The 19,005-nt window shown below is 33.8% G+C and overlaps 1 protein-coding gene across 3 annotated transcripts in view; it reads right to left on the reverse strand.

Annotated features, from left to right (window-relative positions):
* The window catches only part of LOC134529209 (calcium-dependent secretion activator), a 520,687-nt gene that overhangs the window by 254,362 nt on the left and 247,320 nt on the right, over positions 1-19,005 (reverse strand). For all 3 annotated transcript variants that reach the window (XM_063363074.1, XM_063363075.1, XM_063363076.1), the window contains exons 8-10: positions 14,814-14,894; positions 10,912-11,081; positions 4,450-4,543 (exon numbers count right to left, since the gene is read on the reverse strand). In XM_063363074.1, coding sequence (XP_063219144.1) covers positions 4,450-4,543; positions 10,912-11,081; positions 14,814-14,894 — 345 coding nt within the window. The remainder of the gene's footprint in view (positions 1-4,449; positions 4,544-10,911; positions 11,082-14,813; positions 14,895-19,005) is intronic.

The following is a 19,005-nucleotide window of genomic DNA, read 5'->3' on the forward strand; positions in this document are numbered from 1 at the left end:
GGTGAACTCTACATCATCAAGCCCCACATACTGCACAAGATATAACCAAACGCTGAAAATTTAGACATACCTAGGACAGTTAACAGCAATTTTTATGGTTTCCAAGTTTCAAAATGATTAATTTCCATAATACTAGGGCTTGACAATTATAATGCAATTGTTTATACAGCCCTTTGTTAGGTTATTTTATTTCCAGTCTAATATTATAAATTAATATTTGGACTGGCTTTAGAAACTACGAGCCTTCAAACATATTATAAATTCAAATAGAAGATAAAATGCATTGTACCATATTTATGTTTTAGGTATGGCAAAAATTGTATTTCTTATGGACAGTATTCCAAAAGCATCAAGAGAGAGAGCTTGAGACAACTAAAAGTACTCTGAGAAATATATTTTTGGTTCTAATGGCTTGAAAATTTCAGAGAAGTTTATCTGCCTTCCTACATAGTTCAAACATCTTGGGGTATGAAAAAGATTACCTTCAACTTTCCCAGAATTTTTTTAATCCAGTAAAACAGCTAAATATAAATTGTTACGTATAGTTAACATGGCACTGCTGCACAAGTGATGGCAGGTTCACAGAAGAAGCCCAGGAACAGTACGAGTGCGAGAATAGACATGAAAAATAAAACTTCTTTCTGTCCGACTCCCGTCTTTTTCCTGCTCAGCTAATCAGATGGCCACATGTGGTTCGCAATATGCTACATTACAATACAAAATTGTCTCACAAATTGAGCAAGCAAATTTATTTTAAGTAAACTGAAAAATATTTAACTTTATTGCTGCTGCATTTGTTAATTGTTTCTTGTGAATTCAGTTACCTTGGATTTCACCGCATCCACAAAAAATTCATTATTATTAGATTAGGCACTTCCCACTGTTAATGTACTTTTTAGTCTGCAATGCTTGCATATTATTCTGCCAAGCGTGAGCTACTGAAAAATCACGGCACATTGCACAAAATGCATAGCTTTCGCTTTTGTCTGTAGCAATTACATGGGGAAATTTGTCTGTAAAGGACTTGCTGAATATTTACTGCCACATTGTTTACATTCCAAACTTGAGAAACATATAAAATTAACTCTAAATTTCAAACCACTTCACCACAACTTAACTTCCTCTAGTCTCACTACAAAATATAAAACACTATTATAATTTAAATATTTTAGAAACCAAACTAATTTTTAGTAATTTGTTTTAATTTCAATAGTATTTTATTCCATAGATGGCATTGTGACCATTCAATAAACATTAACGTAATTATATTTAGAATCCATAAATTAAAAATAATGTCAAAACCTTTAAACTTTTTCTACGAAACATGTTTTGGAGTTAAATATAACTAGTTGGGTGACTTAAAAAGTCAAGGTTAAAGTCATAAAGTTATAAGATAGTGGCCGTGAAATGAAAATGAATAAGTTTGAGATGCTTTACTATCTTACATCCTGCATTCTGTACACTAGAAAACATTTTTATTTTATTAATTAGTATGGTAAATGATAATTAGAGTTTGACTCAGGCATTTAAAAAAATGAGCTGAAAACATGAGGAAACATTGACACTCCCCAGGGCAGTCCCTCGAAGTATGGTTTCCGACATTGAAAAAATGTTTACAATTTTGAATTTTTTTTTCATTTATTCAGTAAAACATTTGCAACACCCAAACTATAGGACCAAAAATGCTAATTTTTTATACATGTTTGTCGAAAAAATTTTAAAATACTATACATCAAATACTGCATGTTTATCAGTTTATACAGTATTCAGATGTAATTGAAGAATGACCTAATATTTAATTTTTTGTTTACTTGTACACCATACTTTTTATCAAAAATATTTTCAAACAAACATTGTTGAATGTTAAAAAAATTTACTAATATATTGTAGATAACAGATGCACAAAATAAAAAACCAAATGACAGCATGTTAACATGAGTGGGGGATTATTTGTTAAATGAGGAGCTAGTACAATGTACTTCTGATAATTTATTTATTACCTAGATATGTAAAATAACTAACAGCTTTTGGTAGCAGGTTTATAATCAATTTCTTATCAACTTAAAAATATCACATATTGGTTTTTTTTTCATTTGATTATTACTGAAATTCACAGCACTCAAGCTAGTAAAAAATCTTATAAACCTCTAATAATATGTTGATATTATGTATCATGGCTTGCATGTGATAGCAGTACAGCAAAGGTAGAAGTTATCAAAAAACTTCAGCCCAATACATTTGGATCTGCAGCTATAATTCTTTATATCTCCAGATATTTATTTATGATGGCGGTGGCAGTGGCAATAAATCTGCTTCCTTGATGTAGCAATAAGAGTGCAATGTAATTTATTATAATTGAATGTTTTTTTAACAATGATATACAAATATTTATAATATTTTAGGAGCAAAAACATATTTAATTTCCTTATAAGATACACACATGTGAAAATTGTTTAAACTGAAAACCATTATCACTGTTTTAAAAGGCAGTATAAATTTGGGAGGAACATTTTGGTTTGTTTACATGAGCCAAAATAAGCAATTAGCAGCAATTTTTTTCCATTTATAACTTTTATCAAGTGGCATTAACATAAAATGTATTCTGTAGGTGATAAAATGCAAAAAAAAAAAAAAAAAAAACTGAGAGGCTAAAGCAAATTTCATCAGACAACTGAAGTATCCCTTAAAACTTGACGGTGGGTTAAGAAAGAATGTACACTGAACAGTTTTTTTTTGTTTTTCTGTGGTGTAGATTTTCTTGTTTCTTAATTTCTGTAAATATAAATTGTAAAATTAAATTATTATTTATTCTATGTTGAAATAGAAAAGTCAAGTGTTTTGGTTTTGATTTGTTTTAACTAAACTATAGAAGCTGGGCATGTTCCTTTCTTCTTATGACCAGGGCTTTACCATGCATGCTAAGGTAAAAATGATTGAATGCTTTGGGCTGCATTATTTTGCTAAGCTGTCAAGATAAACATAATAAAATGCAGTTCCTGCACTAGGAAGAAGAGGGAAAAGGTTAAGCATGCAGCCAGTTTGTCTACCAGAAAAAAAAAATGTCAATGCATATCAGGGTTGTTGAGTCCTAATGCTATACATTTGTGGTGAAATGTTTTTCACCATAACTACAAATACAAGTTATTTTTCTCTTTGCCCAGTTTTGATAAAACTAATCACCAGGGAGGCACTACTTACATATGTGTTTGCATGTGATTACGATACTTCCTCAAATGTTGAATAAACAAAACAAGAGAACCTGAAATATGTTAGCTCAAGATGAATAAATCTTATAAAACCTTTTATCTTGCCATCAATCTGGATTGAGGAAGCCTAAAAATAGTTAACTTTTACGCATGCTTGGTTTGCTGTTTTAATTATGTATTTAGTATTAGTGTGCTTAAAAATTTGAATATATTTTTAATTATTTGGTTGGTTTTGTTCCTGATAGAACACCATTAGCCAGTAATGGGGTTGTAAGCTATATCTCTAAACATTCATATAAAAATCATGCATTTACTGTATTTTTTATTAGTTTATTACTGTACAGTATTAAGCAAATAGATTTAATTTATCTGCTGATTTAATAAATAAATTCAATGAATACAAAATAACTGCTGTACAGCCAGAATGGAAATGCACAAGATGTTACTTGTTAAAGAAATTTTTGAATTTTTAAAATTTATTTAGAATTCTGTGGGAATTTCATATGAAACTGAGATTTTCAATATGGCTTCTGTTGGAAAACAAAAGTAATGAAAAATAATTCTCAATAATGAAACTTGTGTTAGGTTATGTTTTTTGTGTTGTTTACGTTGCACTTCTGAAAGACAAAACAAAAGTAGATAGAAAAAGTATGGCGTCGGTGTTTAGTTAGTATGTTCAAGTAAAGATGCTGGAGTGTTTGTATAAATAACTAATGCCTGTTTATTCTGTGGAAAATAAATATTAAGTAGTGAAACTAAAGCGGGTTTTGAATTCTAACAGCTGCTCTTAATCTGTATAATGAAGCCAATGAAATATGTAGTTTAAATTTTTTGGAGATTTGAGATAGGTTCATGCAATTTTCGAACATTGATAAATTGATAATGAATTTCCAGATGACAGCCACTAAATTCTGCCACATATGTTGGCCAAACCCTTCATTTTTTTATATCAATAGCAGCTCGCCCAAAGCTTTGTTTGCATTAGTACTTACACCTTATATTAATTCAAACTTAAGTATCTACATTATGTTGCCAAGAATGTTAGTGTTCTGCTCATATGATGACTTAGGCAAAAAAATTTACCTCCGACCAAATGTGTGAGTCCTATTAATTTGAGAGTACTGAATTGGTCAATTTTAGAAAGGTACAAAGTTAAATATAATCAGAGGATCTGTTGTTTAAGTAAACAAGTTCTAAACCATGTGGCATAAACCTAAACCCATAATATTATGCTGTTATGTACCTCTAGTTGAAAGGTGAGGACCACATCAAGCTTCGTAAGCTGTGTATCACAATCGCCAGAGTCGCCCTCCAGTTTCGCCAGAGACCCTTGTGATCTGTGACAAACAACAAAAGGTCAACATAACATTTGGTTCCATTCATCACTCCGCCATGGTGTTGTTGCAATTCATGACACGTAAGATGCACACAGACAAAATACAACAACATGCACAAAACACTTAATATTTACTTTTTTTTTCCAACCAAAGTATCAGACATCTCACATTAATGTAATGCAAGTTAAAAATTCACACAACACAAATAAATATTGTCTGAAAATAACATTAAGGATAAAACAAATATCTGCACAGCATTCCAGAAACACAGCTAACAGTACAGTAAAAATGTAAATTAATAATAGTAAATTAAAAAAAATATTTCAGTTTCTGTTTTACCAAGCAAAAGTGAACATTCAAATATGGCATGTGAACTTTAAGCGTGTATTAAAAACACGGCATTAAAATAAAGAAAAATTAAAAACAAATTACTAAAAAATGATGCAAAAGCTCTACCTGCCTTAATAAAGAGCTTCTCCTTCGACTACGGACAGCAAAAGAAGAAAGAGCATCACAGGATTAGTTAAAACAAACAAAAATAAACTACTCTCGAATATGAGGCGAGCAAGCGGATCAAAAGGAGTCAATGCAATAAAACTACGAAACCGTACAAAGGAATTCCGATTTTCTCACTTCCATCAGCGGCTCATAAGAAAATCGCTAGGGTCTGAAATATTATCGACTGCCAAAAAAAATTGAAAATGTATTACTCTAAACTGATATAAATTATACAGGTTAAAAAATTTTCAAAATTGCTCATCAGTAAAAGGAAAAATCACCTGTATATTTTGTGACACATTTAGTAAACATGCAGAACAATATGTACAGAAAAAAATGTATACATTACAATAATAAAATATTTACTAACTAAAATATTATAGTCAATGCTGATAGTGACCAACTTGAATTAGTAAGAAAATTCTGTAGGATAAAAAATATTCTCAAAAGTTTATGTATTTATAAGCAATGCTCATCTTGGACCTATAGTTTCTTTTAATCACTCCAGACAAATTGCTGGAATGGTTCTTTACTAGAGGCTATGGTCAATACCTTCCTAACATACATAATTTATGTTTTTCTCTGTTTTTACTTCTTATTACATTGCAGATGAGGAGAGTAAAAATATTACAGAAACTATAAGATCCAAGCAATGCACACCTAGTAATTTTCCAACATAATAAACCATTTAGAAAACATTAAGTTTGAAAACAACTAAAATGTCATAACAATAATAGGAAAGTAACCCAGGGGCAGAATTTTGAACTGAAGGTCTTTAGGCATTTTTCATTCCTTGGAGGGTTACATGGATTGAGATCCAAAAGTATAGCAGCATTGGGATGCACGACTTTAGTTCACGATTCAATTTTTCAATTGAAACACTGTCATAATGGATTTAAGATTTATTTTTTACTAATTACTGACACACATATTTCTTACCCTTAAATATATGCTAAAAATTCATAAATCAATTATATTAATTTCTTTTAAAACTTTCTAAAATATAAAAACATTTACTTACAAGTTTTAACAAGTGTGAAACAATTTGTTTTACAAAACTGATCATCTATGTTTTCTGATATTGATCACCAGCCATATGTGGTATGTAAAATACCAGTTTTAAGCTGTTTATTAAGTCAGTCAACACAAGTGTTAGCTCTCATATCACGCAGTTGTACTTAAAACTTGCGTAACCTGGAATGAAGAACTTGATTTTTAACTCTTTGTGATTTAAATCTAGATTGCAGGCTTTAATGGTCAAAGTCACTGATTACTTAAATAATTTGTCTCAGTACAATGACGAAAAAACACCCAGAAAGAATAATTCAATAAAGACTTAATTTGGTACATGTGCAACCCATTGATGATTAGAGATTTGAAATGATCTACAATATCTACAATGGCCAACAGAGTGTTTTTGTGGTGCTAGCATAATCAAAACATATTGTTATTAGACATATGAAGAGCAACAGACAGTCAGTGAACACAAGTTTGCCTTGTAGACACTTACGACAACATACTGGCACTTTACAGAGTAAGAGCCCAAAGTAGTTTTGCACGACACCAAAAGGTTGTTATCCCTCGATTGGCAGGCATATGAGGAATTCAGATGTCACAGTGGTTGAATATTGGAACCAATACATACATGAGGGCACTGACATGTGTCATGAAGTTTCTAGTTGAGCAAGAGTCTACAGCAAGGAAAGATCATATAGTGTTACCAAGCATTGCACAACTCAGTGACAACAGTGCCTGCACTACTCCAAGTGGAGTTCCTATACTCTCTAGGGCACTCAAATCATTCTGCACTGTCTCTCGAAAAACTGTCATCCTCAGACAACACATTCACCAGCCCGTTAACACAGAAAAACAGCGTCATTTGGAGTTGTTCCATAACCGAGAGGCACTGACTGATGACAAGTGGTGTCGCATCATGCTCAGCGATGAACCATTGTTTTGAATTTCTTCAGATGACCCTCGTGTGCGTGAATGGTTGTGCTGTGGGGAGAAACAGATCCTGTGAATGTTGGGGGGGAGACACACCAGCATTACCCCTAGCATCATGATGTGGGGAGCCATTGAGTATACTACATCTACAGGATACCTCTGATGGTGATTCGAGACAGCCTGATAGCGCATCAGTATGTCAGTGATAGTATGATATCCTTTTTGAAGCAGCACCCTAGTACATAGAAAGTGTGTGTATGATCTTCATGTGTCATAGTGAGGTATTTCTGTGACTAGTCAGGTATACCTATCTGTCCCCCATACAATAAGTACAGCTTAGACAAGTCTGGCCCAATGGCAATCTCCAGGATATCAAGTATCAATTACAGCAGCTAAGGACAGACTTGCCTTAACAAAGGATACAACAGATGAAAGTAGCCCTTCCGAATGGAATCAGCACATGTTTCACGACTTTGGAGATGCCACATCCTACCGACATGTTATGAGCTGTATGAGAGTAATACCACTGAACATATGATCCAATATTTTAATTTTTTCAATACAATACGATGAACTTTCAATACTGGCAGTTTTATTTCATTTCCACCATGTCATATAGGAGCTCAACTGTTTTTGTTAGTCAAAAATTTCAAGTTCTATCCAGGGTTGGGTGGAATCTGAACTTATGCATTGTAGGAACTTGGAGAAAAAAGTTACTGGCCTTTTTCTTAAGATTCATTTCAAGTCATTTTCATGGATAACTAACACCTACAGTATTCATGTAAAAGAAATATCTAGTCATTTTTTTGGTGTGAACTTCACCCAAAGGGTGCACTCTCCACGCAATATTTTTACATTTTTTAAAGCAAGTTTATCTGACAATATTTAAAATTACAGTATGGCCTTGAAATGAGTGCACATATTTTGAAGAATGGCAGAAGGTGTCAGTGGTAGTATTTGGATCTTAGGAATTATTGTCTCAGGTGTATTCCCATGCTTTTTCAAAGCATTGTACAAAGCGAGCTCTGTTTCCATGTATACCAGAGTCTTGTAAGCAAAAAAAAAAAGTAAGACTGGTGAAAATAATGAGTGTAGCAATAATTATAATATATACTTGCTTCAAACAGAATTTGTATTGCATATTTATTTTTTCGTATCATGCAAATGCCTCTAAGACAGTATATACATTTTGGAAACAAGATTTTATATTCATCAAAATAGCATAATATTAAAAAAAACCTGCCTCTTCAATGAGTCATGGTACTTTTTTCACCAAAACTGTGTCATTCTAATTGATAATATTGTTATGAATTATGATTTAAGTGGGGAAAACTACTGGGTTCATAAGAGGTAGTCCAATTAATTAGTACAGTTTTATTTATTACTACCATCTGAACAATAAAATTAATTACTGCACTCAAGATCTCTGTCCACAACAATTAGTCTTACACTGATCATTGCAACATTAACACATGCCAATGGAGCTTGGCTCGACAGTGGCTCGCTCTTCTGTCCGCCTCTGTCCGCCTCCTTCACACACTCACCCACACCGCAGCACAGTCTTCAACTATCGCTCGTCGCACCCGACCGGCTCGCCAGGCCTTCACTCGCAGGTATCGCCTCCCTATAGGTCCGGTTCGCTCACCAAGGGTCACTTGCCCTCTTCACCTCTCGCTGATCGCACGGGTATCGCCAGTATCACTCCCCGAGGGGGAGACTCTCTCCCCCCTTCTCAGAACTCTCCCAACCATCGGAACTTGTTCGGAACTCCCAAGGAGGCCGGCATCGTCGCTTATATACCCATGGCGTTCTTCTTGAAGGAACAAGAGTGACTGTGACGTCTTCTCATGTCATCCCGGGAAGACCCGAAGCCCGTAAAAACCAGAACAGCGACACTTATTCATTCCACTCCTCGCGGCAGCCACTGTATGCTCGGAATTCCCAGGCCGCTAAAGGTAACAATAGCCCGTGGCGGGACGGTGCGCGGGGAGCGGAGGGGGCTGAGTAGTGAGGACCCTTGTAATCTGGCCAGGCACGCATGGGGTGCCTTACGTCAATGGACGGCGCGTGACATCAGTGTCTGCGTGGCCACCAGCCCGCTCCGAACCTGGCCATCGCGGTCTTGTCTCTCGCGTTCGTAACAATAGATTACACTTTGGAAATAATTACAATATAATGATTTGTAATAAGCATGTCTAAATACTTAGAACAATAAAAATAAATTGGAAAGTATTTGTGGGTTTGTCGTAATGTAAAAATGTGTTACTAATAACCGCTGCAAGATCAGAAAAAGTTTAAAAATTTTACAATCTATTTAGTACATAAATTTTGGTACAAACTTTATGCTAAATAAAATACATTCTTTAAATTAAGTGCCTATATTAAAAGATTATGGTTTCGTGAATTGAGGTAGTGTTTTGATTTAAAATTATTTATTTAATGATTTTAGTTGCATTTCGTTGCTTTAGCGTGTATTAATTTTCATTTTGATGTTATATGGTGTTTTGATTTGCTTTTTGGTGCTATTTCGGTTTTATTGCAATTGATCATATAATTTTGTTCCTATACATTATATAAAAATACATAAATACATTGCATCACAAAAAATACATATCTGCACTGAATATAATCAGTATGAGACTACATATTATATCATTGAAAAAATCTTCCGTTTTTTACATTAAACATGCAACAAAAAATTCAATTATAAATAGGATATGAAAACATATTGCATTTATAAAGGCTGGACGTGTATTAAAGATAAAAGCTAATAAAATGCATAAAAAAGTAAACAACAAATATGAATCCCCAGTTATATTATGCCTTGTATGCTCATGACTAATTTATTTGGTTTTATTTATTTTCTGTAAACAAATATAAATGCATCTACATAACTTACAACTTAAACCTGAATCCTCAAACACAGAATTCAGTAATTAGGTAAATATTTTACCAACTTTTATTATGTAATGAAAAGCAAGGTTTAAAGGTGACGCTGGACTCACAATGATCGATTCAGACTGTCCATCCGTCAATCATCTGTCACAATAAAGTGACCTGCAGCCAATCACATGGCCCCAAACATTCCATCAGTCCATACATCAAAAGCTTACCAAGCTTTAACTTAGACTGACGGATGAAATTAAAACATCAAAATTGTTTACTAATTTATTGCTGATCATTCATTACTACATTAAAAGATTTGAAAGTTTGTTTATTTGTTTAGCCGTTTCCATAACATGTTTTAACTTATGTTTGAACACATTTTTCAGTTCAATATTTTAAAAACAAATTGACGAGAGACACAAATGTTTCTACTAATGTACGTTTACTTCAAAAAATATAAAAATTAATATAAGAGCAAAAAAAATAGTTTTCATGATTTTTAATTGCTAAGCTTACATGATTGTCAAACTAATCTACCTTTACAAGAAAATTTTTCCCCAAAAATTTAAGCCTTCCAGTTAGTTGGCAGCATCCAAGTAAAAATATTGTGATGGACATGCGGAATGTTGTGAATCGGTCGGTCAGTTGACGGATGGCGGATGAACCGGTGATGGACCAACACGGTGGATTGAGAGTCCACCTAACTATTAGCTTAATCAATACCAAAGAAGGTAAACAGACTTTACCATTAGTGCAAGCAAACTAACATTTTAAGAATAAAATATAAGTGTTTCATATAAAAAAAAGAATTTCTTACCTTTGAAATGCAGCAGTATTTGATTTAATATTTTTTTTATATAACATGCAATAGTCAGTTTTTAAATATTGATGTTGAACACAGTCTTAAATTGGCAGTTATCATAATTTTTTTACTTACACTATTTATTATTATTCACTGCAAATAAAATTATTAATATCCTGAGTTATTGTCAAATTATTAAAATATTAAATCAAGAATAAAACATGCATGACTATACCTGTGGTTGTACTTCTTTAATTTTTGAAGACCATATTTTGAATCCATGGACCCCTTGGATACAGGTAGGGATTCTAGGTTGGCCATTAACAAATTGATTGACGACTTTAATTCTTCTATGTAAAGGGATTCCATTTCTTTCAAAACAAACTTGGGCATTAACTTTCTATTCTGAAATAAAAACAATCCTCCTCATTTATAGCCATAAAATGTGATTAATTTCAAAACAAATCAGTAGTTTAATATGTTAGTTTAATCACTCAAACTGGTGTAGTATATATACTGTCTTTTATGAAAATAATTTCTCAAAAATATCATCACCATATATGATTAGTGAACAATTTTGAAGCACATACAACATTTTTTATAAACTATCATTAAATGGCATACAACATGCTATCATAAATTAACAAAGCAAGTTATGTTCTGAGGTAAAATAAACAACAAATTTTTTTCAGTTAATTGTAAGCTTTTGCAAAAACTGTCTTGTAGGCTCTCAGCTTCCCAGGTTTAACCATGTAAAATTGGTAGATTATAAATATTTTGCTCTGGGTTCCAGAAGGCATCATCTAAATCGAGTAACAACGGGGAAGTTGTGCTCCTTTTTTTTAAGTTATGGCACATTATGAAAATAATTATGAGAGTCAATTTTTGCGATGCGCAGCACGCATCATGCAACGAAATTTTCACAGGATGAAAAAAAAAAAAACTACATAAAAATAAATATTACATATGTACTTTTAAATGTAATATGTACTTTAGTGATTGATATTGAATACCGGTCCATATCATTGAAAACATTTATTTATTGTGAATATAAGTGATACAAATTGTGTGTACAAACTTAATGTCGACCGGGGCTACGCCCTCCCTAAGACTGAAGTGCTTTGCCCTACTTCAGGCCTCCTCTCCTCCGCCAACGAGTGTGTGTGCACATGCGTGTGTTGGTCCACCCCGCAAGAGGCGAGTAGAGTCTGTGCCACACACCACTAATATAATTTTTTAATTAATTTAATTTCTAATTTTACTTGTACTTTTTAATCCCCCCCAGAGTCTTGTTTTCTTTCAGCTTAAATAACAATGCAGCAGCACAATACGCAAACACTTTCTGAATGCACCCTTATACAGGCAGTTTAATTTTTAACTTTATAAATAATTACTAATACAATTAAATGTTATTGATAAGTACTTAATAATTAATTGTAATTTATCATTCAGTGCTAGAGAGGATCTGTTGTGTTATCTGTTTCTTCACGTAATTATAAACGGCCTAACTGTAGTTCAACTGCTTCCTGCCGCCATGACACTCAGACCACAGCCCAGTCTCTCTCATCCAGTGGCCGTGGTACGACCCAACTTACGCACCTCATCCACTTCACCGTTGCATGCCAACTGATCACTTAGCATCTACCATCCTTAATGTCTTTTTAAATCTTTTTCTTTATCTTCGAGGCCTATCCCGGGTGTTAATAATTTAAGACCTGGGGAAATTTTAAATCGAACGATGTGACTTAACTTCTAGGCCAGGCCACGCAGTGTCCTGGTCTGCCCCTAAATCAGCTGAATTGCCGTAGGCACCTTTCGCAGCATTAATAATTGTGTTCACTCGTGTAAGACTTAAACAGAATAAAACCCTTCAACCAGACCTATGAGTACTTGATTCATGCGACCACATGTACTTCCTGCTTAGGGGACCAGGGTGTGCGGGACCCCCTAAGAGACCACCGACGACCATCACTCGGTAGTGTAGTAGCGTACCCGCCGCTCAGAGAGGGCTGAAAGGGTAGACTTTAACGCAGTATAGGGGACTCGAACCTAGCACCCACACGGGCCATGTCACGACCCAAAGACTGAGTCGTAAGCCGGGTCCACATGCCCATCCATGTGGTGGCACCCTTGTCCGCAGTCCATAACACACCTAATGAATTGCGCGAATTATCCACAACGTCAAACTTTTTCAAGTGTATTTTCAACCGTACTTATATAAGTGAAGTTAGGTTATACTTATTTAGGCACATTATGAAAAAAATTATGTGAATGAATTAAATGATGTGTGCGCAACATGCAACAAAAATTGACAGGATGAAAAAAGGCTACATACAAATAAAAATTATACATGTTCTTTTAAATCATATATTTTAGTGATTGAAATTGAATATTGATCCATATGATTAAAAACATTTATTTACTGTAAATATTAGTTATAGAAATTTTGTTTATTAATTTTTTAAATGTTATTATATAAGTGAGTTTATGTTCCCCTATGTATAATTTATTTGCATTATAAATTATTATATTATTAATTAATAAATAATTAAAATTAATAATTTAGAATAAACATTTAGCATATTCATGGATTTTCAATATGAATTTAAATTCATCTGAATTATTTTACCAAATTAAAAATTTAATTTTATACACGTGTTTACATTAATACTGAATACTGAGTTTTAATTTATATTGTCTAGTAAAATTATATTTATGGAATAATTAAATGTTTTATATTTATTATCCACTAAAGTGGGTTAGATAGAAGATATTGGTGTTGCTACTGATAGTTAGGTAAAATTTAAAAAAATGGGTGCAAGAACTTATTTACGCGCATTAGAAGTTATACTCAGTTGACATGCTGCTTGATGAGATATTTAGGCATGACTATAGACTATGTTACAATCAGATGCAATAATTATTAAGCAATTCAGATAGAAGCACATACAAAATGTATATTTACAATATATTATGTGCACTTCAAACATTTTCATGCAGTCAATACCTAATGTTAAAAGATTAAGTTGAAAATTTGACAATCATGAGAACCACACACGAGATGTTTCAAAAATGATACTTCTCGCATAGCATTATAAGACACCATTTTAAATAATTGTTAATTAAATGATTTTTGACAGTGAAAAGCTTTCAGGGCAAAAATATTTTGTATGAACGAATGGTTCTTTCCAGGGCAAAAACATATCCACTTTTACCCAGGGTGATAAACATTGAAAAGAAATGTCGTAAATGAAATGGACATAAAAATCAGTCAACATTGAGTACTATTATGACTTTACATGCAATGCCCGCCAAGCAAGTTACATCTTGCAATGTCAAGCCAATCACAAAGTATTCTCTGAGCATTTGAAAACTTGAAATATCTGACATTTTTAAGAGACTTTTCCTTTATAAACATTGTGTTTATTAGTCTCTGTTCCACACAAATATCCTAAACTCTAATAGTGTTTTCAATGACATACCGGACACGTGCATATTACCTATTTAGAGCCAGTGGAAGGTCTCTATAGTCAGCCTGAGGTCATATGTTAACTATCAGAAGAGATCTCTTATTGGCTCTACTTGCTACTGGCTCCACAAAATACCTCAGATGGTTAGAAAAGTGTCCTATCATCTCTGACCATTCATTAGCTGCTTCTTAATCACATGATGCCTGCTGGAATTCAGGCGTAAATGTCGGCACACTCTACCACTTTAACGCATCTAAACTTCAAAAGCCAAGATAGCCTTGACTAACATTTTATGTTGAACATAGCTTAGAATGATAAATTAATGTAAAAATGTCTGAAGGAATGAGTATTACAAATGAATGCACAGGCTCAACGTCTCTGAGAATGGAGCAATGACAGAATGAAGGGTGAGAGAAATGGGAGTACCCCAAGAAAACCCACTGGCTCATTTTAACATGCACCAAATGTTCCAATTGTGACAAATCTGAGTTTGAACTTGCCGGGATTCAAACACAGGTCGTCATGGTGGGCCACAATGGCCCTTGCAAAATATAGAGCTACACCCAAAGAAGAGGCCCACTTTTGTAGTAGCCATAACTTTTTTTAATGTCAGATATTTAGTAAGGAAATGGTAAATAAGAATGACATGACACATGAGGCAACTAACCTTTTCCATTTCTGCTACTTTCTGCATCCTTCCATCCAATTCTCTTCGGATGGCAGCTGCTTGCTCATCTGCAGAGTCAAGCTGCGGGCATAAAAAAACTCTAGAAAAGCCATATACACAGAAAGAACTTTAACTTCAATTTTATGTACATGACAAGTTCTCTAAATGTAATGCATTACTCAGAAAATTTAAATGTAAAGAGTTATTCTTGATACCTGAGTGGAAAATGATAAGCATAATTTTAATAACTATACTGCAGGAGACTATTAAACACACTGCTATCATTATCATAGAAAAAAAATTTCTATATAGGTTTAAATATTTTAAAATAGAGGTATTTTGGGGTAAGGGTATTTAAATATTATGTTCTGCCTTGCTCCCTGCTCTTCTTGCTCACTTAAAGCACAACTGAGCACAGTCTAACACTCAACAACAACCCCTTCTATAGAGAAATTATAGATTAAAGCATTAAAAAAATTTAATTGTCCTAATAACAACTCCATTTCATAATAATGCTTTCAGCAGTGGCGGATATAGAAACTTTTTAGGGGGGGGGGGGGGGGGGGGAGGAATTTTGAAAAAAAAAAAATTTGTACACTTGTATTCAAAAAACTTACATTATTACTGTTGACACTTACATACTGACATATAAGCCTAGAGTAGAAGCCGAAGGCAATGTGGCTTCTAACACAATACAATGTGACAACTAGCAAAAGAACCTGCGCAGACACCAATGTCAATATCCAAGAAGGCTCTTTTGTTTCTTGTCACACTGTAACATACTGTCTTCACTGATATTTTGCAAATTTTTTCAGAACTTCTGGAAAGGAATGGGTGGGAATATATCTCCCCTATCCCGCCACACTACATCCACCACTGCCCTTCAGAAAATAAATAAAATACATCATCAAATAGTGTGAATGATCATTCTTTTTCCTCACAGTGCATACTGTATTAAACCTAAATTGCAAATAATAGGTGCTACTTTAATTTTTTGTAGACATTATTTTGCTCAATTCTCTTTACATAGTTTCTTTCCTCCAACTATCTCATTCTTCAAAATGCTTTGATACATGTATTGTCTAAATAACAATCAGATCTTATTAGGTATGTTAAAATGAAAAGCCAGGGAACAAAAAAATTATTGACAAAATTGTACGGTTTTTTAATGGCAGTTTACTTGTTAAAGTTGTTCCACATCAGTTTAAATGAGGGGAACAGAAACTTAAAATGCAATGAAAATTGCATAAACAGGAAAAAAACTTAATTAAGGGAAAGGAATTGAATGGGCCCCAATGGCCTGCTTCTTCAATTACACATTGCTTTTTGAATAGCTTATCTGGCAGCTACATTTTCATTAGGGCCTCTTGAGTGTAGGTGGTTTCTTATGTAAGACCTATGAGTTGTACTTTCCCTTGCTGTACAGAAAATAATGTGCCACAAAGAAACTGCTGCAAGGTGGTGATGAACTTTAGTTACAGTACAACATGAGCTTAAAAATCCCTCACGCCCTAAGTGTCTGCAGATTAGAACTCTTGCCTGCCTATAAAAATTGCATGCTTTTTGTGAGGTGGTCAAAATAATGATGCAAACCACAAAATTCAATCCAGCCATAATATTATGGCTACAAAATAATCATGTCCCATTACCGAGGTGTACTGGGTTGCTTGGTGGAAAAACCCTACATTTCCATTTGTAACTATCAAAATTCATTCTCATTAAATGGTAGATTAAAACGAACGTGCAAAACTTTAGGAAATGGAAATAGAATCAATGAATAATATTCTTTGAACTCGGGAAAATTAAAAAAACAAAGATTCCGAAGATTTCTTTGAGATCAGATTACAGTAAATGCCGGATTTAACAAGTTTGTTCAGGAGCATAGCCTTCCCCTAACACCTTGTTATCAGCGAATGACATTTTAAGGGCAAAGAGAACCAATCAAGTCATTAATAGATTATAACTGTCAGCATACTGATTGAACTTTATGTGTGTCTGTAAAATAGACACGGGGGATGAAAGCTGTCATTTATCAGTCTGCTTCAACACAGATTGTTTGAAAAAAATAAAGAGATTAAATTTAGCATTATCTTTAGTCAATGTATTTAATTTCTTCTTAAAAACATGGCATGCAGACTCCTTTGTAAACAGTGCCGACCCCCTGATTAGTTTTGTTTGAAATGTGGTGAAGAGAATAAACTTGTAATGTTCTGGTGCAAAAGATATAGCCATAGGCAACCCTAGTCTGTCATGAAACTTTTTCTGGTAGATAAAACACAGCAACAAACCAGATCCACTGTCACACCAACCCCTTTCCCTACTAATTACCTTAAGTGATGTTTGCTAGCAATTATTTTTCCCCATGTGGGTGACAAGATAACATGGTTTCCTCACATTGCAAAAGGCAAGAAAAATCTTTGCCCCTTTTGCACACAAGCTTTTACTATTCTCCATTTTCCTACACTTACATAAAATAAGCTAAAACATATTAACATTTAATAATTCACTTTCACAATACTTTAGTCAATTTTTTTTAAATTTAATCACCCGCAGAATAAATTTTACATTTTTTTATGAATAAAGGGCAACTATCCCTCCCAATCTGAGACCTGGCTATTTGTTTCCCTCTTTCCCAATCAGATGCCTCTTCTGAAGGCTGTGGAGCGCTATTAAAAAACGGAAGTACTTGAACTACGACATTTTGGAACATCGTACTTCGGTTTGCTAAAAGTAGGCTGCAATTGCACAATTATGTATAGAACAGTAAGATTCTACCAAGTATACATAACTGTTAAAATTTTTTTATTCATTTCAGCTTTTTATACATAACTAGAAGAGAGAAAACAAGATTCTTCATACCAAGTTTTAAGAATGTTTATATTTGGTGCTATATACTTATAAACAGAGCTTAACAAGGGGCGATACATCCTCCCCAATATCCTAAATATCTATAAAAATCTATCATACCCATCAACAAAAGGAAAGTATTTAAAAGCAAAAGCAGGCAAAGTGGTTCTAACATCATCCCCCAACCCCAAAATCAAAATATATATATATATATATACCTAATTCTGCATACACTCCTGCTTATACATTTAACAGAGAAAATGGTACATTCCTGACAGAGTATTTTTTTTTTATTTGCACAACAGCTTGTTTTAAGATTTTTGAAAAGATACTTAGTTCTAGGCAACAACTGTAATGTGTTCCACTTTTTAGATGTCATTTTCTGTTTTATAAATAATCTTTATGTTTACAATATATGCTTTTGTATTTACAAGCAGTTAAGTAACTGTTGATTAACATGCTACATGTATCCCAATCGTCCTTTCAACGTGCTGTTTGCAGGACTTGCTGATATAAAACACCTACTCCAGCATTTAAAAGTAAATTTCAGGAATTTTCTTAATTCAGCAAAAAATTTCAATTCTCTTCAACTTACTTCATCTTCGAGGAAGGCTTAAATCTTTGCCTTCAACTTTGAGTCAAGATGAAAAAAAAATGTTCTTTGCACATCCCTAAATATTTTAGTTTCAAAAATATAGTTGTGGTGCATCAAGTCCAAGTATTTAAATTCTCTGTACAAAAAAAAAACACTTTTCTGTTTGAAAACAATCAGATCTGGTAGAAGGTGGGGAAAAAGCTTGCTTATTGATTACTCTTTTGATATTTCAGTTACAATTTTTTCTGTAAAATATCAAAATAGCTTAAATTTAACCCTTCAAAAACATGTTCTGGGGGCATTATGAGCTCCCGAGCTTGGGCGGACTCGCCGAGCAAGCTGCATAATGCAAGTCAGTGAATGGACTCTGAGAGCATGTGCACTGCGCACTGATTGGACATGAAACTGAGTCTGGCCATGTGAAGGCAGAATTCGGCTTGCCATATAGCCAGAAGAAAGAAAAGGCTTCCTAGAGAGGGGGGGGGGTTGGTTCCAGAACATTATGGTTACTCGCCGGGCGGGTATATAAAGAGTTTGCCCACAGCAGAGGAGACAGTCTAGATTCAGTAATCAGTTGCTAAAGAAGGCTGGCTGTTGTACTGCTTGGAATAAGTCACCATTGCTTGTTGTCATTGTCAGAAGCATGTCATTGTAGAACAGGTCAGCACATGATATCAGCAGCTCTGCAAGTTCACCATGCCAGTCAGTGGGCATGTTAGCGGACAGCGACGGCCTGCCAAGGGATCACTA

Source organism: Bacillus rossius, chromosome 2 (genome assembly GCF_032445375.1).
Source record: "Bacillus rossius redtenbacheri isolate Brsri chromosome 2, Brsri_v3, whole genome shotgun sequence".
In the NCBI taxonomy this organism is placed as follows: Eukaryota; Metazoa; Arthropoda; class Insecta; order Phasmatodea; family Bacillidae; genus Bacillus; species Bacillus rossius.